The sequence below is a fragment of the Poecilia formosa genome, unplaced genomic scaffold (assembly GCF_000485575.1).
Source record: "Poecilia formosa unplaced genomic scaffold, Poecilia_formosa-5.1.2 Scaffold21, whole genome shotgun sequence".
In the NCBI taxonomy this organism is placed as follows: domain Eukaryota; kingdom Metazoa; phylum Chordata; class Actinopteri; order Cyprinodontiformes; family Poeciliidae; genus Poecilia; species Poecilia formosa.
The window spans coordinates 1,321,872-1,347,037 of record NW_006799960.1 but is presented as its reverse complement, the minus strand read 5'-3'; the positions used below and the strand labels follow the sequence as shown (position 1 = coordinate 1,347,037).

Sequence of the window (25,166 nt, the reverse complement as noted above, 5' to 3'; positions counted from 1 at the left end):
GGTGCTGCTGCCTGTCTCTTAGCAACAACTGCACACCCGTTAGAGCTCAGTGAGTGCTTTTTACAAACACACCCAGGAAAACACACTCTCACATGTGCACACTCCTGTTCACACACACAATCAGTTGCACGTACGCGTGCACAAGCTCACACACACACACGCACTGGGTCTAGTTCCTCATTGAGGGTTTCTGCTGGCAGGCCTGTGAGTCTGCAAGCCTTTGTGGCAGTGAGATAGATGAGGAGAGAATAGATATGCTGTACAACTACCATCTACAGAGTCATTGCGCCTCCCAGACTGCGTAACAGGGCAATTGCCCAAACTCGAAACTGGCAGCCTCTTGTCTCTGCACAAACACACTAACTGCACAGGCATTCTGTGGCTTGTTGTGTTGTTGTCGCTGGCTTCCCCGCATTTGCACAATAACACCAAAAACTTTTTTGAAGAAAGTGGAGGAAATAAAAAAAAAGAAAAAGAAAAACCGTACCAGATCAAAAGTGTTCAAACACTTCTCGTACAAGAAGCTCGTCTTTGTGCGGCAGATTCAACAGATCATGATGTGGGAGCAGCGCATACCATCGTCTGTTTTCACCGAGACAATACTACGCCGCTGTGTGTTCCAAAGCCCCAGAGCCATCCAGGGGAAAATGCACCAAAACACATTCGCTACGTATGATTATATTGGAATGGCGGCTGAAGGATGCCAGGAGTGCTTTGCCTAAACAATGAATCATAGCAGAATTGATTGGCTCGCATCTAAACCCTGTCAAAATGCCCCCTGCAGAGCACAGAAGAGGGGCATTTGCATGTGTGTCTTTGTTTTTGCGTGCGGGGAGCACATGCGTGCGTGTGTGTGCGTGTTGTGTCTGTCTTTATGTGTAAATCGATGTGTGGGAGGACGAAGCTGCAGGGGCATATTTGCATGTGTGTGTTGGTATGTGTCGGGGAGTGACAGCGTGTATGTGTGAGCACATGTGATGCGGCGCTTAATTAAAGCATGTGCTCCTCTCCTTCCCTCACAAACTGGTCAGATGAAGCCACGATTAATGAGCGCCGTTAATTAGACCGGAGAGAAAGTGAGAACGGCAGAGAAAGTCAGGGAGGTGGCAGCGGGAAGGGAAGGGAAGGGAAGGGAAGAGAAGGGAGTGGGTGATGGGGTTAAAGAAGTACGAGCAGTGTGTGCATGTGTGTGTGTGTTCATCTCCATGTTTGTCTGTCCCAGTTGTGTCATTCCTCAGAGCAGCAGAGGTTGTTTCGCTTCATGCGTGCAGCCCAGCACTCAGCTCCGGCAAAACTCCCCCTCTCCTCTTCCTCGACTGCCTCATCCTCTTCCTCCTGCTCCTCCACAACTTTTTTCCCCTCTTAATTTCCCCGTCTGCCTGTCCAGTCACGATTCTTTCCCTCCTGTTTCAGTCACATCTTTCACTTTCCTGTCTCTTCTGCAGCCCTGTCGCTTTTTCATACATTCCCACCCTTTCATTCTCTCACTTTCTTTGCCTCCTGCTCAATGTCCTCCCTCCCTCCCTCCATAATCAGAGCCATATGTTGGAAGGGAAAGGCAGAGAGATCTGACAATGGACATAATTGTGTTGAATGTGGAGTGTGTGCGCTACAGAGTTAAGAGAGCCAGCAGCGTGCATGCATATCTGCTCACAAATGTTGCAAGCCTTCCTGTGTTTGTGCCTGACGAGCATGCGTGGCGGCCAGCACATGTGGTCCAAGTCTCGTTCTTCTGTTTCTTCCATCCTGGGTCTGCACTTCTCCTCCTCTCTGAGGTTCTGCTATCCCTCCATCACTCCTGTCTTTGTGTCACCTTCATCTCTACATCCTCTCAACACCTCGACTTTCACCGCCTCTCTGCTTCCCCCTGGTGGCAGATGTTGTTTACACATTTTCGTTCTTGTTGCATCCCAACAGGAATCTGCAGAGTTTCAGGCAAGAAAACATGACACTGGCTGTACATGTGCATGTGTTCTCCCTACGTTAGCCACAGTTCATTGTTTCAATTGTCCAGTGAAATTTGTATGTGCAAAATGTTCCCAGTTGCTTACATAATGGAGCGGCGTGACGCTATGATTGGCATAACATGCAAGCAGTATTTAAATATGTTCCCAAAATTTGCTAAAAGATCAGAAATTTTAGCCACAAGTCAACTTAAACAATTTATACTGCAAGTCATCCTCTAACATAATTGTGTCTGATGCGAGACGGTGCAGCCCTCTCTCAAATACTGATTCCAGTCTGGCCCAATTCGCGCTGTGACATCATGTACTAATCACTTATTCTCTTTCTCTTTGTGCTCCTCCCTTCTCCACGTGCCTTCCCCTCCACCTTCTCCAACTACTCTGTCCCTTTTCTCCTTTTGTCTGTCTCCGTCTTCTTTTTCTTTCACTCTAGCAACCATGGGCAGAAGACAGAGCCAGGGAGAAGAGAGAGAAAAGTCTGTGAGCTCTCCACTGCAGTATTGATGACCCAATGATCCCCTGCAGAACAGAGCCAGTCAGGCAGACCGAGTCAGGCTCGCCTCAGAATCAAAAATCAGCGCCACGGCCGTTTGGTCGGAGCAACCGACTGAGTGGGGTATGAATGGTAAATGTAATCTAATTTTACAATGCCGGCGTGTGGGTGGCACAGTTAATAAAAGAGGGTGCATTACAGAGTAGGATTTTGGCACGTTGCCAAATTCGTTGACAGTCTGGTCCGTAAAAGTTTAGCAGCAGTAAGAAGAAAGAACGTCTTTCCCAGTTTCTGAAATTCAACTCGAGGGTGTTGACACATTTTAACCGTCCTGGTTTTTTTTATTTTTATTTCCATCTTTAGGTGTAAAAATCTTCTGCCCCTACAAGCTGTTGAAAGTTTCATACAGAGACAGCTGAAACCACCTCTCCACATCCTGCGCCACTACCTGCAGCACTGTCCACTGGATGAGTGGCTCGTCGGATCCTCAGCATTCAGGCCAAACTGGCACTCCGGCAGGTCGTGGGGAGACTCGGCCAGAGCAGAAGGGTTTTGTGGTTAGACTGGAGAAACTGGGAAGACCTGAGTCCTGGACAGGGGAGCTCACACTCCATGGCGCGTTCCAAGATCCATTTCATGATGGACTGGCACTTGTGACCTCCGACATTGCCCCCACCTCCCCGTCCACCCTGGCAACTGGTGCTCACCTGCAGGAAAGGCTGGGGCACGGCACCTACCTGCAGAGGCACCCTGACACCTGCATGACAGCCGAGGCGGACACGTTTTCAGCGACTCTCAGAAACATGCAAACACACGTAGACCCGGAAGTGCACGCAGAAGCTTTCTCCAACCCGCACATGGACAACTGTGGAATCATGGAAATCAGCAATCACAGTGATTCTATAGACTCAGAACTCTCTAAAACTCTCACAGTAGAGGCCATGAACACAACTTCACCTCAGACTTTGCCTTTGGCGATTGGCAATCATCCTGCAACTACCAATCCGCTGGAGGCCCCGGCAGCCCGGACTGCGGAGTTCGACACGCCCTCAAACTACGGTCCAGTCCCCTCTGGTCCTAACCCAATAATGGTGCCTTCTTCTCTACCCATAGAGACAGAGAAGAAGTATGCACTCCGCAGCTCTGGGCGTCCTCGCTTCCCCTTGCACCTGCGTAAATCCTCTCGGCTGCATCGGAGCATCGAGGATGTGGGGAAAGGGTCAGGCAGGGACAGGGGAAGAGAAGAGGAGGAAACATTAGAGGAGAAGATCTGGATGGTTAAAGAGGACGAAATCACTGCAGATGCTAAAGAAGAGCGTTCTTCTGTGGAGGCTGTTCTACCTGCACCTACTTGCCATACAGATATGCCTCTTACTCCGAGTGAACCTAAGCCTGCTCCCAAACCTCTACTTAAGCCTGGGCCCAGACTTGGGCACAGACCTGGACCTAAATCCAGGTGTAAGCCTCCGCTGAAATATGTGCACAAAGCAGCTCCTAAGAGTATTTTAAAGCAGCGTCTGGCAGCGCAGGCCCTCCGCCAGAGTGCTGCCTCTCATCTCACATTTGAATCTGCTCCACCTGCTCCTTTGTTGACTATGAAGGAAGAACCTGGTGCAGGCTTGGGGGTCTGTCCTCCAAGTAACAGCAAAAAGGGCCGTTATGTTGGTGTAAGTGTGTTAACAGTAACAAATAAAGTGCCTTGCAAAAGTGCTCCCAACAAAATGAACCTTTTCGCAGCTTGATTTGCTGCAACCACAAACGACGGTGTATTTCAAATTGATACATTGAGACATGTTTTTCTTTTTTACAAAGAGCTCAAAACTTGGTATTCAGCCTTCTTAGACAGTTCTTTGTAGAATCACATAGTGTCACGTCTTCTGCAGCTCCCAGCAGGTTTCCTTCCAGGCTACCCCCTATTTAGCTTCACCTGTCTTCAAGTCTGACTTCTTGCCTCTGCTGAAAAAAGAAAGCATCCCCAGAGTATGAGGTTGCCTCCACCATGTTTCACTGTGGTTCTGGTGTGTTCAGGGTGTTGTGCAGTGTTAGTATTTTTGCTACATGCAGGGTTTCGAGTGAAGGCCAAAAATTTCAGTATTACTCTTTAAGAAAAGGACAAACTGCCTTTTGTTTGCTGCGTCCCCTAAGACTTATGGCAAACTACAAACAAGGCATCTTATGTCTTTCTCTCAGCAATCGCTTTCTTCTTGCCTCTTTTCCATTTAGGCCAGATTTGTAAAATGTACAACTCAACATTTCTTCCACCTCAGGTGTGGATCCCTTTAGCTCCTCCGGACTTAGCATGAAACATTTGGCTTCATCTCTGATTAGTGCTCATTTGGTCAGCTCTGTCAGTTTTAGGTAGAAAGCCATGTCTAGGTAAATTTGCAGCCGTTTTACACGCTTTTGGGTTTTGAATGATTGAAATAACCTTTGCAAGTTATTCAAAGCTGTGGATGTTGTTCTTAAGCGTCTCCGTAACTGCGAGTTTGTCTGTTCACATCATGTCAACGTAACATATTTGTAGTTTAAGCTAGATTTAATGTGAGAAAAGTTCAAAGAGTTTGAATGCTTTTGCAAAGCGCTGCCAACATATCACTCTACTATAATTTGTTCTTCATTCAATCTTAAACTACATATAAATTAATGCTTTGTTTTGTATTTCCCCATTACTCAACAGGTAAGGAAGATTGTTGTAAAGGTGCCTCGCATTCCTGTCAGCTTAAGTCGCCGACAGAAGAGCTATAAAATTTCCAGTTTGGAAACAGTTACGGGGACTGAGAAGACTAATGACGGCAGTCTGGAGGGGTCTGAGGCGACACGAGAGCCAACCGCACTCCTCCGCATGAAGAACAATGGGAAAAGTGTGATGGTGATGTTTCCTCCTGGAGAACTCCCTGTGATTCTCAAACGCAGGCGGGGGCGACCCCCTAAACAGGCTTTACCGGGAATACAGGTCGAAGTACCCAGTGCTGGGACTACTGCGATTACTGGAGACCAGCCCAAGAAGCCCAGGAGGCGACGTCGGACTAAACTCCCCTGTCCATTTCCCTCCTATGTTAATGACACAAATGATGTGAAAGCTGAATATGGGGATGTTCTCTCCAAATTGGCATTTTTAAACCGCCAGCCCCCTGCCACTGGTCGCTGCTCCCCTCCTCGTTGCTGGACACCAAGTGAGCCAGAAAGCTTTCACACCCCCTTGGAAAACCCTGGAATATCCACCCTGCTCCACAGGCTCACCGGGTCTAGGCGACCCAGGGGTGGCAGAGGAGGGGGGCTCGGCAGAGGTGGAGGAGCAGGAGGGGGCGTCATGGGCAGCGAGTGCAATAAGAGCACATTCAGTGACTTCTTTGAATCAATTGGGAAAAAGCGAAAACTGAACCTCCTGTCTCAGCATGGATTACCGAGGAAAAGACGGAAGGGTGTGGGAGGAGGAGTGGGTAGGGGCGGGGGCATGGTGGGAACAGAGCCTGGGGGCGAGAAAATTGTCAGAAGGAGACGAATGAGAAAAAACGGCGCATTTAAAGGGGGAGTGGTGCCCATGGGGCAGGACTGGCCCAATGGGACAGGTGGATGGGACGAGGAGGGGGCTTTGGATAAGGATAGAGCTTTGGGTGGGTATCAACTCTGTGGATCTCCAAGGGGGGGCTTCTCCAGTTGTAATGTTGGACGAGGAGGGGCCTACAGTGGTCCAGCTGGAAGCAAAGGGGGTGGGCTAGCAGGAGAGGACTCACAAGGACTATTTGCTGGGTATTTTCGATCCCTCCTCGATTCTGATGACTCCTCCGACCTCCTGGACATCTCCTCCCAGTCGGACCCCCGGAAATCTTCATCCTCTGCCTATGATCCATCCAGCTCTGCGGCCTCTCACAGCTGGTCTCCTCCATTCCCCAAGTGGAGCACTAAAGGAGCAAATGCAGGGGTGGAAGGCTCAGCACAGGCACACTGCTCCTCTGCAAGACCCCCTTATAGTTATGGAAGCTTAGCCCAAGTATCTCCCACCACCTCTACGTATCCTAAATCCACTCCGCCATCTCTTTCGCACTCTCCCAGCTCCCCCCACCCAGCCTCTTATGGTCACTACCCTTCTGGTTACTCCTGCTCTCCTCCCGTAGGGCCACAGAGGTCCTCTGACTGCAGCTTTGGTTATGGTGGCAAAGGGACACCTGCCAATCAGATGGGTTATTTGAACTACCAGGGAGTAACCAGGAGAGGCTACAGTGGGTATCCAGCAGTAAGCCATTCCCCCATGGGGAGAGGGGAGTCAGCAGGACCCACATCACCTGGAGGAGGGTACATGTCTGTGGCCAAAGGGAGCCCTTTCAGCTCCTCTGCCACAGAGGGCTACAAACAGTACAACTCCAACCAGTGGAGCTGCAGGTAACATGATTGAACTTTTTGATGACAAGGTTCCAGTGTGCTCTAGAGAGTATTTACCTATTCCTCCTTAAAAGGGGTGTTTCATTCCTTTAAAACTTTGGAACTTATATGTAACTGTTTCTGATTGGTGTAACTGTAACATCAACTTGTGAAATCTAAAATATAGTCGAATGTCAAGTGTATAATTTGCTTGTATGATTTCTTTCCTCAGGCAAGCTTTTGGTGGTTGGTCAGCAGACAACTTTGGGTCTCAGTATCATGGCTATAGTGAATATGGCTCCAATGAGTCCAAAGACATCTTGGATATCTCAAACTACACACCCCAGAAGGCTAAGCGACAACCGTTTCCTGAGAGCCTGTCAGAATCCTCCTCGGACTCTTCACACGTCGGCTCAACAGCGCCTGTTATCGGACCCAGCTCCACTGGAGGCAGCTATAGGCAGAACGAGGCTGCCTCTGTGAGTGCAGGCCAATCCAGTCTGTCCAGTCTGGAGAAACTAATGATGGACTGGCATGAGAGTGCTTCAGGACCGTCATACAACTGGAGCCAGGATGTCCTTTTCCAAGGTGGGGGGACGAGCAAACCTGGGCGCGGTCGCAGAAAACGGACTGAACTGCATTTAGAAAAGGAAGGAGGTTCTGCCTTACATTCGGATTCACCATCTAGTCCGTCCCCGACACCCGCTCCTGGACCTAAGCGGGGAGGGGCTGGAGGACGGGGAAGAGGCTCGAGAGGAGGTAGAGGAGGACTATCTTCATGTCAGAGAGAGCGACCGACTGGCTCCAAAGGCAGAGGCAAGATGGCCTCTGTGTCAGGAGCGGGACTGATGGTGTCAGCTGGAGGTCCAGAGGGTTCTGGGTTGTTCCAGGAGGGGCTGGATTATTACAGCGGAGACAGTAGCAGTCTTTCTCCACTGGCCACACCTAATCCTGCTCCACCTTCCAGCTACCTCCAGGACACCTGTGAGTACCCCTCCCCTTACTCAGCCCATCCCTCCACTCCATCCTCTGAAGAGCGATATCCAGCCTTATACCCTGGTGAATCCTCCTCTTCCCTCTCACCCAGTGTGTCGTCTCCCCCTTATCCCCCCAAGCCCACCCCTCCTCCGACCCAGCCCTACCACCTTCTCCCATCCAGGACCTTTTCCCCGTCTTGCTCCCCCTCGCCACGTTTGACCCCCCACTGCGGCACAGCGCTCAGCCCGTCGCACCGACCTCCTCCGAAAGACCTCCAGTTCTCCCAGTACGACTCCCCCAGCTACTGCAGCTCTCCTTACTGGTACGGACAGACATCACACAGCGGCAGCCCCAGTCCGCACTCAAACACAACCGTGCACGCCCACAGCAATCCACACGCAAGTCCTCATGGAAATGCACATGCTAACTCCCTCGCTAACCCAACTGTAAACACGCACACACACATGAGTGACACACAACACCAGAGCCACACGAACCTGAGCTCACACACCAGCACCCATCCAGCCTCGCACCTCCAAAGCAGTCAGCCCCACCTTAACGCTCACCTGCCCACCCTCGCACACCCCAACCCCAGCCCTGGCCTGCACTCCCACTCGACGCCTGGGCTTTATGAGGAGCGCAACCCTTCCTCTGCCATGGCCCCCCACAAGCGGGATTTGGTCCCTCACAGCATGAGCACAGGTCTTCGCCAGGGTCCCCTCCCTCATTCCCCTTACTCCAAGCCTCCTCTAGACGCCTCACCCCATCAGGAGGACACCAGTGGCTACACCCTGCCCCAGCAATCCTACCAGGGTGTGGGACACCGCTATCCCCCCCAGACCGCTCAGGGTGGAGGGGTGTTGTGCCAGCTCCTGGACCCAGCCAGTGACGACAGCTTCAGTGTCACCAGCCTGTAACAGCAGGTGAGTTTGTTGAACATTCATGTCAGATTTCTGAATATGATATGATTCATTCATTCTTTCTTTTTTAGACAAGCATTTTATTATCCAAGAACACAAACTACTAAAGTGTGTTTATTTGAGTACCAGAGAAACCACGAGAAAATAAAATGGAATTAAATAAATAACAGTTACCATCCTACAGTAATCACATGCGGCACCAGTAACTGTAATTTTACTCAAGGATTAAAGGACCAGATAATATTTTCTGCTGACCTATAGATAACACCTACAGCTGATAACCCAGGTGTCTGAAAGAGCAAACAGTATCAGACAAAGGAACAAATATGGCGGGGTGCAGCCAAAATCCAGACCTTAGTCCCACTGAGAATCTGCAACAAGACTTTAAAATCACTATCTTTACACTTTCTATCCATCCAGTCTGACTGAGCTTAAACGGTTTTGTAAAGAATGAACTAACATTTAATTCTCTTGATGTGATTAACTAAGCAAAAGATGTTCACACAAAAAAGGAATTCAGCCAATATTTAAAATCAAATGCACTCAACGGTTTTTAGATTTTTTTTTTGTAAAACAATTTTGAAATCATTTTACTTCCAGTTCAAGATTATGCACTACTGCAATATTAAAAATTACAAACATTTTAATTGGTATTAATACATTCAAATTTAAATAGATGATAAATAACAAGCTTATTTATCATCTATTTAAAAGACCCATGTTTTTGTCATGTAAAAAACTGCATTAGATTAACTGTGTGAGGTTTAAGTTAGGAAAACATTACTGTGATCCGCAGTAATGTGTGTTTTTTTTTTTGTCCCGCTGTACTGTGCTACGAAGAAGTGTTTGGCCACACTAAAGATCGACTGTTTAAAGCTAGAAGCTACGGCGATGGAGGAGCTAGTTTATAGAGGCAAGGTATAAGCACCGACAGAACATTTAGCTGAGGAAGCAATATAGGAACCACATGAGTCGATGTGAGTTGAAACCAAGACACTAATGATAATAGTCGCTACAGACGCTGCCTGGAAAATGACAGTCAGAACAATAACTACAGCTCAAGAGGCAACATCTTAATAATTCATTTTAGGGTGATCAATAACAAAGTTAACATGTTTTTGCATGCCGAGCTTGACTTTAAAAACAGTTGACTCAAAAATTGGTTGACATCTATGCCCAAAGAATATCCATCTGTTGAGGAAACAATTTTTCTAGAAGAATTCAACCTTTTTTTTTTCTTCTTTTTTTTTTTTTACAAAACTGACCAGAAAGCGAAAAATGCATTTAAAGCAACATACGTCCTCGTTCCTGGGAAAGTAAATTTGTTCCAGTGTCTGGCCCTTTAATGGCTTTAACCAAGTCAATATGTCCACTTGGAAACAAAACGCCGGTAACCCCAGCCTTAGAAGAATACAGTGTGACTTGCGAACAGAAGAAGGACCAGATGTGGAGCTACGGTCAGAAAATTCCTTATAAATCAACTAAAGTGACAGCCTTGCCTCTTCCAGCTTCTGTGGGTACTGCTTCCAAAAGTGTTTTTTTCATCATTCAATAAAATATCAGGCCTCATGTATAAAGTGGGGGATTTATGCAATTTGTTACCTTTTGTTTTCCTTCAATTTATACATTATTGCTTCAAAGTTTGGAAATATTGATCATGGTCAATAACGTTACTAATTTAAGGCTTTTAATCAATTATTCAGCCATTGTTTATCCAGAGAGGAACAGTATGCAACATGCAAAAACGATACCAAATGAAAAACTTCTTGTAGATTATCTGAAATGTCAAAATTAAACATACAACGTCTAATATATGCATGCGCCGCCACCAACATTTGGCTAAACATTTAACAGCATGTTGAGCTTTGACCAGATGCATATTTCATTTATCTGGTTTCCTGGCACAGATCTGGCTTTTAAGTCACAGTTCACACATTTGCAATAGGGTTGAGTTTGTTCTCTTTCGTAAGTCCCCTTAAAAAAGGCTAATGTCGGTCTTGATCTACTCCGAAACAGTTTTGATATGCATTTGGGATTGTTGTCCTGTTCATGCAATTAATTTTGTTCAAGCATAAACTAAATGAATAAACCTGCAAACCCATGATGGAAGAAAATTGTTTATAAAGGACAGGATCAATGATGTAGCAAGTAGTAATAATATCAATTTTGCGATATATATTGATATTTTCGTTCCTAGAAAAAAATCGATATTCATCCAAAAGTATCGTAACATCCAACTGTCACCTTGCTCACTTACTGCTTGCTTCGCCGGGAGAGTTATTAGGTCATCAGGCTTAGAGTGATTCCTTCAGATGTTAAGTGTCAAGGTTAAAAAGGTATCAAACTATTCAGAGCAGGGTACTTGGTGCACTTTATTTACTTTACAAATGCATGTAAGCTACAGTTTGTACTGTTTCAATTAAAAGAAACATGTTTTCTCACCACTTCTTTGATTCATTTTGTCCAGCTGTCGACTTTAAGTCTGCGTACATGTCCAACCAGAACCAGGTATTGTGCAGTTGGTGCTTTTAATCAGTTTTCAGTTAAATAAATTCAATCCAACTCTATAACAGTCACACAATGTCACTAAAATCACTCTGTCCCTCTAAAATCTTTCATAAAATCGCAAAGGTGTATTGAATTGTATCGTTTGCTGAATATCGCAATATATATCGTATTGTGAGCAGAATATCGTGAATCATATCGTATCGTGAGATTATTGTATCACTACAGCCCTAGTAGCAAGGCCTGCAAGAAATTAGTGACTCACTCGAGCTGGAATGAAATTTGCAGCCGTCCACAGGTAAAAGACAAATGTCTTCTGGAGAAACGTTTCGTGTTCAGACAAGACGAAGGTTGAGTTACTTGGCCACAATGACAAGAAGTAAGTGTAAAGGAATATGTAAAAACTTAAATAAAAAAAAAACACTGAAGCAGCTGTCTGGCATGGTGGTGAGAGCATCATGCTGCGGGTATGTTTCAGGGCGGAGGCACATTGTGACTTTGATCTTATTACAGTTCAATGATTCATATATCAAAGCATAGTTTTGATTTAATAAGTCAAAAATGTATCAATTTCAACAATTAGAAAACTGGATTCATGTCAGGAAACAGACAACGTAAAATATCCATTCAGAATTATACCTGGATTTATTGATATCTAACAGTTGCTAAGGAACATTTATCCAAATGTATTGGTTGCTCTTCATTGTGCGAGGTGTAGCGTTTTCTGATATGAGGTGATTGCTTATGGATAAGTTATCATTCCATCTTGCTTGTTTTATCTCTGAAAAAAATAATGAGGTTAGACACGTCTGACGTCCCTGCTCTGTAGTCTATACAGGCTGAAAATACAAGTCTGTGGTGCATAAGGGATCCGCTGTCAGCTCCGATTCAGCCAAATGCGGCAAAGGTGAACGGATATCGATTGTTGTTACAACTCAATAACAACCCAAAATTTAATGTGAAGTAGAAGACTCTGCAGTGGCCGAATCAATTAGCTTACCGCTGCCCAGCTGAGCAGCGTTTAAGTTGTTGACAACAAAACAAAGCTTCACCAAGGTAGATCTGCTAATTCTAGACTGCAGAGAGTCCTGGTTGGAAAGAGATTTTTCTCTGTTCTACCAACTTCAGCATCTTTTGTCGGGATTTGAAGTTGGAGACCAAAATATTTTACAAATAGAAAAGTGCGCAGCTCCTCTGAGCCGATACCTTGGAGAACCACCTTTTACTTCAGTTACAGCAGCAGCAGTCTTTTTTTTTTTTTTTTTTTGGTATGGCTTGACTAGCATGTTTTTCCATTTTTCTTTACGAAACACCTCAACCTCAGTAAGCCTGAACATAATGCTTCTACGAACATCAGACGAACACTCTTTGCTCTAATGATTGCATTTTTTGCTCTGGCTGTATGCACTTGGCTCCTGTTAAAGAAATGTGTCCCCGAAGCATGACTCTGCCGCCACCATGCTTCTGTGGGGCCGGGGTGCGCTCAGGGTGATGTGCAGTGATTTCCACCACACATGTCCCTGAATTTTGGTTTAATGTGAGCTTGCTTTGTAACCCGTGTGGCTCATGTAAGGACCTATTAAGTCTCCACATTTGTTTCCTCTTGCCACCTAATTAGCCCAGGTTCGTGGCTCTTAGTTGTCCTGTCTCTCATCTGAGCTGTTAATTTTTGCAGCTCATCCGGAATTACCACAGGCCTCTTGGCTGCTTCTCTGTTTAATGCCCTTCTCACCTTCTTCTCCTTCTTCACAACTTTCTCCCTGAGCTGTCAGGTTTTCATGATGCTGTTTGTTCTCTACTGTTCTCTTCTGCTGCATTTATGCCTAAATTCAGTTAAATTAAATTAAGATCGACTCTATTTACCAACGCACTGTTATTTTATTTTATTTAAGGGGCATCAGCTTGATTTATCTGCATATAAATGGTTGCAGCGTTATTCAAAATCTTCTTTGTGAAAGGAATTCATTTTCTTTCTACTACATTTATCTATTAGATAGTGTTAGTAAAATATAGCTTCTGTCTATAAAGTGTAAAAATAGAAAGATGTTCAATACTTTTGCTAGGCACTTTGTGCTAATCATAATCCTAAATATATTTAAAATTTGCTAAAAAAAAATGTCAAGTCTAACAAATATCTTTTATCAAAATGATTTTATAAAAGTTCTACAATGTGATTTCCGATTTCAAAATGTTTGTATCTTTACATTTTTTTTCTCTCCCTCTTTCTGTGTTTCCTCTCAGGTTCGAGTCAAGCTTTTACAGATTTGCAAACATATTTTTTAAAGGGAACTTCTTTGTGAGAGACTGAACTGAAGGGTGAGAATTTAGCTGCCAGCCTTGGACAGTAAAGCTTTAATTCTCCAGCACTGACAATCAAGATCAACCCATGAAACTCAACGCATGCACGTATACGAAAACACACGCACACTCCCGGCAACTCACTCAGACAGACAGACAGACACGCACACGGGCAAATAAGGAAAAAGAAAAACACACACGCACACAGAGAAACGCATGTGCAGATTAGATCACTACCTAACCATGATCATACGTGAGCACTCTGTCCTGGACCGAGAGGGAACGGCCAAGAGGAATCTGACAGACAAAGTCCAGACGGCGGTGGACAGAGATGAAACTATATCCCCATCCCTTTGGGTCCTTCTGTGACACATGCAGTATCTCGCCGAGTCCTTTTCCATTTCTGTTCTGCAGTATAGACAAATTAGGATCACTCTGCTTTCTCTCTCTTTCTCTCTCTCTCCGTTTCGCTCCTTCTGTTCCTGTCTCCAAAACTTCTCCATTTACCGCTAAAGCCAGCTGCAATGTTCTGCACTCAAACCACTCAACTGTCTTGTGCCGCAACCTGAGCCGCATCTGAGCCCAAAAATCGACGTTTTTTTTTTTGTTTTTTGTTTTTTAAATACCATGAGCCTAGCCAAACGTCCCGCTCTGTGCACTTCTTCTTGATGTTTGTGTCCCATAAGAGAAAAAAGCGGACTAAATAAGTTTCTGCTCTTCAAATACCAGCATCTGTACATACGACTTCAGCTCCAAGACCGCGGGGAAGATGGTGGCAGAGTCGGGGGTGTGGGGGGGGCATTATCAACTTTCCTCTCTTCTGCGTCTTACCGTGATTTCTCTGCTCTGATAGGGAGGGGAAAAGAGGAGGAAGAGGAGTAGGAGGAGGACTGCAGCTTGGAGACTCAACATCCTGTGTTTTGCTGTTTTAACTACAAGGGAAAGAGACACTGAAATTACACAATGGCCCCAAAGAGACTTGTTTTTTTTTTGTGTGTGTGTGTGTGGACTCCAGACAGAGGATGGATTTGCGTGACTGCAGTGATGCATGTATTTGTGAGTTTGTTTGCTTTTTTCCCTGAATGCATGTGTGTGTGTGTGTGCGCGTGTGTATGCGTGTATGTGTGTGTGCCTGTGGGGTCTAAAGGATTGAGGCTCCAGAGATGACAAAATCTTGGTGGGGCCTCATTTCTTTCTTTCTTTCATTCACTCTCTCCCTTCTTTTTTTCGTGGTCTTGTGTTGTTTGGTGGTTTTTGTGCTGCAAAAAAAAAAAAAAAGAAAAGAAAATTGTATATCTGTCTGTTACATATCATGTATGTATCTGAGGTGCAAAATATTTAAATACACATTACGTTCTTGCCATTGGTAAACTTGTCTGTCTCGTGCAGTTTCTTCAGCAGACAAGAGGAGGTGTTCTGCTTGTGATTTGAGAGCCTTTGTAAGCGCCGGGCTTTGCCTGCAACTGTGAGGGAAGGAGTTCAAACAAGGACACGATTCGACGGGGAGTAAAAAAAAAAAAAAAAAAAAAGAGGGGAGGAGAGGAATGAGTGATGAGGAGAGTAATGCGGGATGTGCTGGTAGCTGGAAAGAAACCAGACTGAGCAAAAAAAAAAAAAAAAGAAACCCAAGATGCAGAAGAGGGTTTAAATGCAAAGGAAGGAAAGAGAAATGCACAGAGCTTTTACTTTAACATTTCTAATCCTAATCCCAGCTGTAAGAGTTAACGCAGAAACTGTAAAAAAAAAAAAAAAAAGGGTCAATCAAAAAGGGGTGGCCATGTTTAGAAGGTAACTCGCTGACGGACAGAAATATTGTAAATCCACAGCTTGTGTGGACGCGTGTGCCAGACGGACGCGCAGAGTGACGGAGAGTGAAAGCAGATGGGGGAAGTTTACGGGCCGCAGATTGTGTACAGTTTGTCAACAGGCTGATTAAATAGACTCAGACGTGGCCGGAGGAAACGTGTTTGCTGTGACATTCCACTGTATGGCAGAGGGGGGGACACGTTCTGTCAACAACGCGACATGACAGACAGAACGGCTGGGGGGGAGGCGAGAAGGGGGCATCTGCTCTTTCTTTCTCACTTTTATGTTCTTCTGTGTTTGTATAAAACATTGACATTTTATCTGCATTTAAATAGCTGGTAAAGTCCCTGCTAACTGTAATCCATCTGTACCCTGAAGCTCTTTGTACAATATTTGGATTCAATATAACATTTTTTACATTTGAGGGCACTTTACTCTCTCTACTTTAATCTCCACTGGTATTCGGTGGTTCAGCTGGTTCATATTCTGTTTTATTCCACAAATTAGAGAAGTTTATTCCAGTAACTCAGTTTACTAAGCGTGAAGATTAATTGCACATAGAGTGATGTTTTTAAGCCATTCTTTCTGTTAATTATTATGATTTTCTGCTGACAGCTAATTAGAACACAACACTAAGATTACATTACACCAGACCAACAAAAAAATATTTTTTATACAGAAATGTGGGCTTGATGCTGCAAAGTAGGTTTAATACCTGATTAAAGGTTATTATTTCAGAACGCACATCCTAACTTGCTGAAACTTTCTAATGCCAATTTCCAGTGAATGTTATCTGAAGGAACTGGAAAACACAAATAGATCTAATTCATATCCAGCTGTAAAGAATCAGTTCGGTGTAAATTCAGACCTGAATACAAGCAGTCATGTGCAGTCACATTCAGGTGATTATTTAAAGATAATCGGTAAACATAAAAAGTTGCCATCTAAGTGAGACATTGACTTTGCAGCGTTCTTTAATCCTGAGCAAGCAAGCGGTCATAGTGGAAATGAAACGATCCTTTTGAACAGGAAGAAACCTCCAGCACAACTAACATCAGCGGGTGCAGCCGTCTGCTGCCAAATGCGGAAGCACTGAACCAGGGGTACCTTTTATGAGACAGCAAAACAAAGAGAGTACACGGGGCTAATGGCAGCAATTTTAAAGGAACTGACGCTGCGCAAAAAACGTTGACATGAACGAATGCATCACTCTTGACAAATTTCACAACCAATAAACGTTGCAAACGACGGCATTTGCAACAGAATAACAAGTTTGTTGAGAAAGGTAAAAAGAAAAAAAAAAAGGTGTTCAAAGCTGGCAAGAACCCAGTATTCCTTCAGTCTAACTAGAACAAAAAAACTATTTTAAGTGCTTAATTAAAACCACAATAAACAAGATTCAACAGGTGAGACGGTGAGCGAAAAAGAAGCAGTTGAATGAATATTTGGTGTTTTAGTAAAAAAAAAAAAAAGAAAAGAAATACAAATATCAAACTTGAGTGTTACAATGAGTGGTAAGCATTAGATATCTTGATAAAAAAATATTTTAACATTTTAAGGAGGTTTCTTTCATAAAATCCAGATAAACATAGAATACCACAGAACTGAAAATAGCCACCAAAAAAAAATTTTTTTTTTTTTTGAGTTTGTACAATCATCTAGATTGCTGAAACCTAAAAGATGATCCAGTTTCTTGACCAGAGCTCTTTCTCCTTCTGGCTATGAGCTCATCCTTTCTCAACACAAAGAAGAATCACAAAGCCGCATTGGCTGAAACTCTGCTTAAAGTTCATTGTGAAGACTACAAAGAAACTGGCAAACTCAATGGCAGCGTAGCCATTTAAATGTTTCCATTAAGGCTGCTCTACGTGTGACATGTGCTCCCATTTTATTCTTCCCTTGAATAAAATGAGGCATCTTTGCTTATAAAATTAGGAAGATGAATATTTTTCTTCAGTTAGGCCACTTCCTAAATTAATTTCTTAATGATATAATGAAGATGTGACACAGTGCCCGAGAGGCATCATCATTCAAACATAAACTGAAATATTTATGGAATAGGTTATATACATAAATATAAAAAGAAATAAAACGACAGGAGCAAAGCATTTATAGCAGCAAACACAAAAATTAGGCAGAGTTTATATGGTTGAATGAAAAATGGGCCAACGTGAGGCTACTTGTAAAAAATAAAATACATCGGTAAACAGTTCTGTCTGAGATAAAGTTTATGCTTTTCAACAAATTAATATTTATATTTTAAATGTGAATCCTGTGTGAGTATGTCTGTTTTTTCTTTTCTGACGGAAAATCATTTTTTCTTGCCTACATTTGGTAATTGTTGACTCTACAGTTGTTAGATAAATAAAACAGCATTTTGAAGGGGACCACCGCTGACTGAAGAATGCGCCTTGTCACCACAAGTTTCCCCTGAGGGTGACAAGGAGGAGGAGAAGGCCGGAGATGAAGGGAGGGGACGAAGGAGGACCCAGCTGGAACTTCCCTCTCTTATCTGCCCTGGGGGGAAACAGGGGAGGAAATGTGGGGGGAAGAGGGGTGAAAAGTTGGATTACAGTGAGATGTTCAGCGTCTCAGCCACGGAGGAGGAGTGCGGGAGATGGGTGCTTTGCCCCGGTCGAGAGCGGGCCTCGTCCCGCTGCTGCTGATCCCGCCGGTTCTCCTCGCCCTGCAGCCCCCTCGTCGTGGCGCGTTTGTGGGCGGAGGAGAGGGACGGAGCTGTCGCTTTCACCGTTATCGGCCTAGAGCCGGAGAGGAGGTCAACGGGCAAGGCTCGGGGAGCCAGCACCGGGAGAGCGGGGACGGAGGAGGAGGAGGAGGTGAAGGATGGGGAGCGAGCGCACGAGGAGGAAAACGAGATGCACGAGCGCCAGGTTGGTACAAAAACAGGTTGCAGTGAAGTTTATAGGTTAATTTCGTGTGTGGTTGTTACTCATATATTTCACAGAAAGGATGAGTTCATAAGGTTACACTTTAACTAAAAAAAAAAAATAATTAATTTTTTTTTAAATAAATGTATTTATTTTCCAGTGACGGTTTAATGTGCGACATGTCGCGTAATTAAATAACATAAAAGCTAAAGCGGACATGAACAACATAAAAATAAATTTATATTAAAGAGTTGAAACTGTTGGCTTAATAAGCCTGTTGTATTGTGGGCAAATTAATGTCCACCTGCAAATGTGGTATCCTGACATTCACTTCAGGAACCACAGTAATAAACAAAATCTATAATAATATGAGTATATTTTTTGCTGCAAATGTCATATACGAATAAAAGTACACATACATAAATAAAAACGATAAATAAGTTGTTGATGCAACCAAGTGACTCAGTAGTGCTTGAACACTATTGGGGACACAGGTTTCTTCATAACCAGAATCAGGATTTATTGTTGTTTATTGGTAACTGGTGCATTAAAGCAACACTCATGTTAAACAACAGAGACAGAAAATACGGATACACATAACTAGAAAAAAAGGTGACATAACATAGCAACAACATAAATATAAATCACAAAGAAAATCTCATATATACTTAACTTGGATTTCTATGTTAGTGAAAATAGTTTAGTGTCTAATTTAGTGAAAAGTTGCAGTATAAGTGTTTTAAATAATGAGCAGTTTTAGCAGAGCAATTCAGACCGGCGCAGCAGGTGGGCAGCACATAAACTAAAAACTAGCAAATCTGTCCCAGAGGACATTGGAGCGCTTAAACCCTCAAGAACATTTAGTGCTTTCTGGAGAAGGAGTTGGATTTCCAGGTGAGAAAATGATTAAAAGATGTGCCGCAATTAGACAAGAAGACAGATTCAAACAATGTTTAGAGCATTAAGTCTAAGGTGTGCAACTTGTGGCTCCAGGGCCCCTGAGGCCCCTTCAGTGGCTCTGTGACATTTGGCAAAACAAACTTTTGAAAGAAACCAATAGCAAAATAATAATAATAATAATAATAATAATGTTGCAACATTTTAGTAAGTAACTATGTAACTGTGTGTTTTAACACACCTGCACAGTATTCCTGCATTAGAATCGTGTTAATATTCAAGTATTTAAGGTGTTCATAGATTTTCTGTGGTTTGTTGAGTTCTTCTTCATTTTCCACAAACATATCACATTCAATTAAGGGGTATAATTTCTTCTCCTTTTGCTAAAGTCTGTTGGTTTTCTTGATTTTGAAAAGTAAAAAAATATATAAACATAATTTTCTTTAACCTTAAACAAAGCAACTGTATTTATTTACAAAAGTACTTGTAAAACCCTAAAAGCCATCTTTTTTTGTAAACCACCATAGGGTTTAGTGGCTATAGACAGATTTAATTTAGCAAGAACAAAGACAGAAATATAAGTCATGGATCTTAAACATTGCCGACCTTTGCACTAAACAGTGAAAAAACATGCCAAGAAAGACATTGCAAATTAATTGAGTGACAGACAGAGTTATAAAGTAATACAACATCGGGATAAAGTACCATATGAGAGCCAAAATAAGCATGAAGACATTCAGATTACTCTTGAAAGTGTTTGCCACATGCTAAGGAAAACCAGTCACAGAGTGAGTGGGAGAAGAGTACTTAATCCAACCACGACCCCACCCACACCACCAAGTAAATGAAGGTAATTTAAACTGTGCAGTCTACGCCAAGGAATGCAAAATAAACCACAGCTGATGAGGCGTCCTCATCCAGCATGGCTTAGGTCAGCTTGTGTGCAGCTCTGTGGATTATTACCTGCATGTCAGAACAGGTGGGGGGCAAGGGGCAAGCCCTGTCCTGACCCCTGATCAGAGCCGGATGACAGCTGGTCTGTCTTTTCTGTCTCTGCCCCGAGGATGGACAGATTGTGCCTCCATCCTCAGCCTCTGTCTGTGTTGCTGAGCACACATCCGTCCCTTACTTCTTTACCCCAACCCTTCCTTCTCCTCGCTCCTCTCTGGCTCCCCTCTGCTTTCCTTTTTTTTCTCACTCTCCCTCTCTTTATCTGCCCAAGGCTAAACTCTCTGACTCATTCTGGTGCACCCCTCCTGCTCTGCGGAGGTTGCCATGGCGTTAGGAGGAGAGAGGGGTATTTGTGTGCATGTGTGCATGTCTGTTTGTCTGTTGAGGAGCTTCAAGCAATCACCAATGGGCCTGGGGTCAGCGCCTGTGACCCGCCTCCTCGGCTCTTGCACCTTCTCTCACCGTCATCCCCGTGCATTATTCAGCTGCCTTCCTGATTCCCAAAAATCATCTATTATTTCCTTCGCCGCAGTATATCGATATGTAGTTTTTTTCATTTATTTATTTTTTTACATTTGCTCCCAGGTGGGACCCAGAGCGATGGAGATGCAGCGATGTGCAGTGAGCGAGCTGTCCTTCTCAGCAGAACTCGGTCGCATCATCATGTATATCACAAGGCCACAGGTAGGCACGACTGAAACACCTGAAACTCAACAAATGCAGCCATTTTAAGATTTCGTACCGACAGTGAACTGTCTGGGCCTGCAAAAAAAGTTATCTCGTCAAATTTTCCAGCGCATTCCTAAATTTATTATTTAATGTTTGTGCAAAACTATATTTAAAGTTTAATGTATTGAGCTGAATAATGCAAATTTTACAACTGTATTGCAGACATTTCTCTCGTTTTCTACAAATTCCTCAGCCATAACAAGACACTAATGAGAAAGAACTGTAAATGGAAAAATCCTACATTAACTTGCAATGCTTTGAAAAAGTACTAATGTCCCTTTGGCGTTTCACATTTTGTCACGTCACACCTTGAACTTAAGGGTATATCAATAGGATTTCATGTAAAAGAACAGCACAAGTCGAAAGAAGGCTGTAAATTGCTTTCCAAATGTTGCATGAGTATGTCTTAAAAGAGTGGCATGCATTTGTATTGTTGTCAAACTGAGTTAATATTTTGTAGAGCTATACGTTTGCTGCAGTTACGCAAGTAAGACTTATAGGGTACCACACCACGAGCTTTACAAATCTGGAGACTAAACGTTTTGCTCAATCTTCTTTGCATAATAGCTCAAACTTTGTCAGATTAGATGGAGCATGTCTGTGAACAACAGTTTTAATGTCCTGCCGCAAATTTAGGCCTGGATTTTGACTTTTCAAGGATTAAATTTAAGGGTACCAGAGTAAAGCAGGTTGAAGACAAATGCACATCACAATTTTCAGATGTTTATTTTTAAAATAATAAAACAAATCATGTAACTATTTTTCGTTTCACAAATTTGCACTTATTTGTTAGTTTGTGCGGTAAAATCCGATGTAAACATATTAAAATTATAACACAACAAAATTGTGGAAAAGATAAAAGGGTGTGAATACTTTTGAAAGGCGATGTCATCTGAAATGTTTAGGTAAATTGTAAAAACAAATTAGTGTTAGCCGCAAAAAACAAAAAACTCAACAAAGTTGAGAAAAAAAGTTAGGTTTTAAGAAAAAAAAAAAACTTTCTGTTTTCAATCACATCTTTGACAGCTCAGCATTGTAGCCCCCCCCCCTCTCCTCCCTTGCAATCAACTTGTCCACCTGAACCACCTGTTAGACTCACATATGCATCATTTCTTGGAGGTATCCTGGAACATTTGAGCATAGAAGAGGCTGAAAATTTATGTAGGAGATAGATCTTGCCAAAATTGAACAGGAATCAATAATGAAAGAAGAAAACCCTCCGCTTTCATGAGCTACATTGCACTTCTCTGACTGCAGACATGCGTGGGGGGTTGACATAGCAGTAATACGATCAGTCAGGTGCTGTCAATATGCTGGCAGCCAAATTCTGCCGATTCTGGAGCCAGAAAAAAGATGTTTCAGACTGGAAATTCCCAAAAAGAATTTTAGTTACACAACACCCAAGTGCTGGAAAACTGAGAACGGAAAGTTATTAAGAAACTTAAACCGGGATACAGTGCTGGCGTGTTTGTTTTTTTGGCACCCGTGACTTTTATTGACAGCTTCGAGACGGGGAACAGAGAAAAATGGGGAATGCTTGCAGCATCGAATCCAGGACGGCTGTGTGGAAAACTGTAGCCTCTGCATATAGCACACCCCGCTCTTACTGCTACACCTCATGTCGCTGCATGCGAGTGTTGTTTAAGCTTCTTAGTCGTCCAGCCCAAGTTTAAAGTCTCTAAAATTAAGAGAAGTTTTAAAAATGGAGAAAACTGCCGAATTTCACAAGGCTCCTCGTCAAGCCACTTCTTCTTTTCTTTCACTTCCTCTCATTTTAATGCTAGCTTTGAGACAGTCGGTTCTCAGAGCTCCGTGCCGTGTGCTTTTTCTTCTCCTCGCCTGTCCCCAGCTGAACTGCTCCAGGGTTTTACCCCCAGGGAAGGCCCAGACAGTGGCGCCCCCCGTGGCTTCAGCTCGCTGGCTGCTGTGTGCCGAGGACTGGCTGCTTCCAGCTGCGTTGCCTACTCCTTCAGGTGTCTGGACCCCAAACTCAGGCATTCGTAACACTAACCACACTGAACAACGCATTACATATTTAATCCCCGCATGCAGAAACCTTTCAAACCACTATCTGCGAGCCTCTGCCTCATTGTCTGCTTTTCCCTTTGTCTCACCAGCATGGATGGAGGAGACGCAGACTTTCTGAGCACCGTCTCCAGACTCGGATGCGAAGCCCACAGTTTTGATCCCAGCACCTCCAGTGCATCTGTTGGTCACCTTGGCAACAGTTTGGCCAGTAACCATGGCAACAGGGGCGTCGTCAGCCAGCACAAATTGTGGCTGGAGTGGCGAGCTCCGAAGAGGCGCAGGCACGGGGCGAGCGGCAGCCCCGGGCGGGGCTGCTCACACGCTGGCCAACATCATGGCGGCGCTTGGGATTCACACCGTAAGAGAGACGCGAGCGCAAACAAAAAAGACTTTGGCCAAACAAACACACCACAGAGTCTTTTTTACCCCAGCGTACCCGGAAAGGCACTTTTACTTGGCTGTTGCCATGGTAACAGGGCTCTGCGCCATCTCTGACTGCCATGGCAACGGTTTAAGTGAGTGAATCACACATGGGGGCCCCCAGTTACATCCGGCGGCCACCAGAGGGCGTTACATACCTGCAGTCTGAGTTGGACTTCTATGTCGGTAAAATACTAATACAGGCTGATGTCTGGAGGAGCTGAATCTCATCCCAGACGCTCACCACTCGATTGTGAGCCACTTCAGTGCATAACGAAGGTGACAGCATGAGGACACTAGTAGAACCACTTCATCTGTAATAAGTAACCATACTGCCAGATTCATGAGATCTTGTTCAACACCACAAACACTGGAAAATCTGTGACATCACACCAGTCTTTAACCTCGAGAGTAGTATTTCATTAAATTTTGTGAACTTACACTGAGCTATGTGGACATTTTTTATTTTATTTTGTGTAGCCATGTATGCAGTTATGTTCAATGAATTAGAATGTTAAAAGGTTTCTTTATTTCAGCCGATGGTGAAAAAGTCTTTAATAATGTTAGTGTGCATTAAAAAATGTTATGCTAATATTTTCCTCCCCCTTTCAGGTTCATTTTTTTTGTATGCTGACCTGTTAAGTGCTGAGTGGTGGCTTTTTCAGAACTGGATCGGGGCGGGGACTCTGCAGAACATTCATCATCTGGTCGCCACTGTGCACCTGCACTGGGCAGGCTTTGAGGTGGGGGGCAGCGACGAGGAAGTGCTCCGCTACTGGTTCAGTGTGCTGCGGGGCCTTGAGGCCGCTGGACTCCACCTGGTTGACAGTCCTTAAGCACACTGTGGAAAGCGCTCGCAGCTCCTACACCCTCAGCTGGGTCAACACAAAACACTGACACTCAACAAATGCTGTTGTGGAGGGAAACAAACAAGACTGAGAATGTTTTGCCTGAAAAATGATGCAGTTCTGTGGAAAAAAAATTTGCCTTTCTTTTACCACAAATTTCTTCATCCAACACCGCCCTCTAGTGGAGGTTAATGGATTTACATTTTACAACTTGAGAGGGAAAGAGACGTGTTCATTATACAATGCTGACAAAAATTACTCTCTGTGGCGGGAAAAGGAACAGTGGCTGATGTTCTTTGTTCAGGTCAAAAATAATGTGATTCAAAGAATATATTTTCTGCAAAGCTGGTAATAAAATACAGAACAGAATTGCCTTTTTTGCTTGGCATACTGAGATGACTTTTGTTTTGAGTTTGAGCTGTTTACATAAACTGAAACGACTGCCCCCTATTTAAATGCACAGTTAATAATTATCTGGAAAAAAGCTAATTTGATTAAACAAATAATCACAACCTCTTTACATATATTTTAACCAACGGTATCCCAAAGAAAATATTTAATAAAGCTTGTTTATTTTTCTGTACATCTGTGTAAAACATCAATCCCCTTTTAAAAGTGTACATATTTAAATTTATTAGATAAAACTGTGCTTCCTTCAGTAACGCGTTCAGTGCCTTCCAGAGCTCTTTTAATGTTTCCTTTTTTTTCTCTCCCTCTTTACAATCGCATAATTCAATATAATTCACCAGAAATGTATGTGGTAGCCAGCATAAGAAATGATCAAATCCATAAGCAAAAGTAATCTTTTCTTTTTAAATAAATACTAATCTATAAAGAGGCATATTCGTATTCAAAGAAACTGTTCAGGTTCCCTTTCCCTGCTGAAGAAAAGCATCAGCGTAGCATAATACTGCCACCACCATGATTCACGGTGATGATGGTGAGTTCAGGGGATGTTCTAATTGTTTAACAAACCTCTTAGACCTTTACAGGAAAGCTGTACTGAGACTAAAACACACGCAGGTGGGCTATTAATCAGCTGATTTCTGGCAGCACTTGCTTGCACTGCATTTTACTTAGAG

At 43.7% G+C, this 25,166-nt stretch overlaps 2 protein-coding genes across 3 annotated transcripts in view; both read left to right on the top strand.

Annotated features, from left to right (window-relative positions):
* The window catches only part of ahdc1 (AT hook, DNA binding motif, containing 1), a 27,970-nt gene extending 12,699 nt beyond the window's left edge, over positions 1-15,271 (top strand). Inside the window, exons 3-7 of one of the 2 annotated variants that reach the window (XM_007547599.2) lie at positions 2,398-2,580; positions 2,821-4,124; positions 5,135-6,837; positions 7,049-8,717; positions 13,461-15,271. In XM_007547599.2, coding sequence (XP_007547661.1) covers positions 2,925-4,124; positions 5,135-6,837; positions 7,049-8,711 — 4,566 coding nt within the window. In that variant the 5' untranslated portion in view covers positions 2,398-2,580; positions 2,821-2,924 and the 3' untranslated portion in view covers positions 8,712-8,717; positions 13,461-15,271. Of the gene's footprint in view, positions 1-2,397; positions 2,590-2,820; positions 4,125-5,134; positions 6,838-7,048; positions 8,718-13,460 lie in introns of both variants that reach the window. The other variant, XM_007547598.2, reaches the window with a different exon arrangement.
* A 2,253-nt stretch (positions 15,272-17,524) lies between these two features.
* On the top strand, positions 17,525-23,768 carry LOC103135046 (methyltransferase-like protein 24). The gene is given in 7 exon segments (XM_074560036.1): positions 17,525-18,015; positions 18,017-18,214; positions 20,645-20,743; positions 22,638-22,737; positions 22,740-22,761; positions 22,906-23,116; positions 23,118-23,768. Coding segments are annotated over 7 exon segments (927 nt in total). The 5' UTR covers positions 17,525-17,940; the 3' UTR covers positions 23,340-23,768.
* The last annotated feature ends 1,398 nt before the right edge of the window (positions 23,769-25,166 follow it).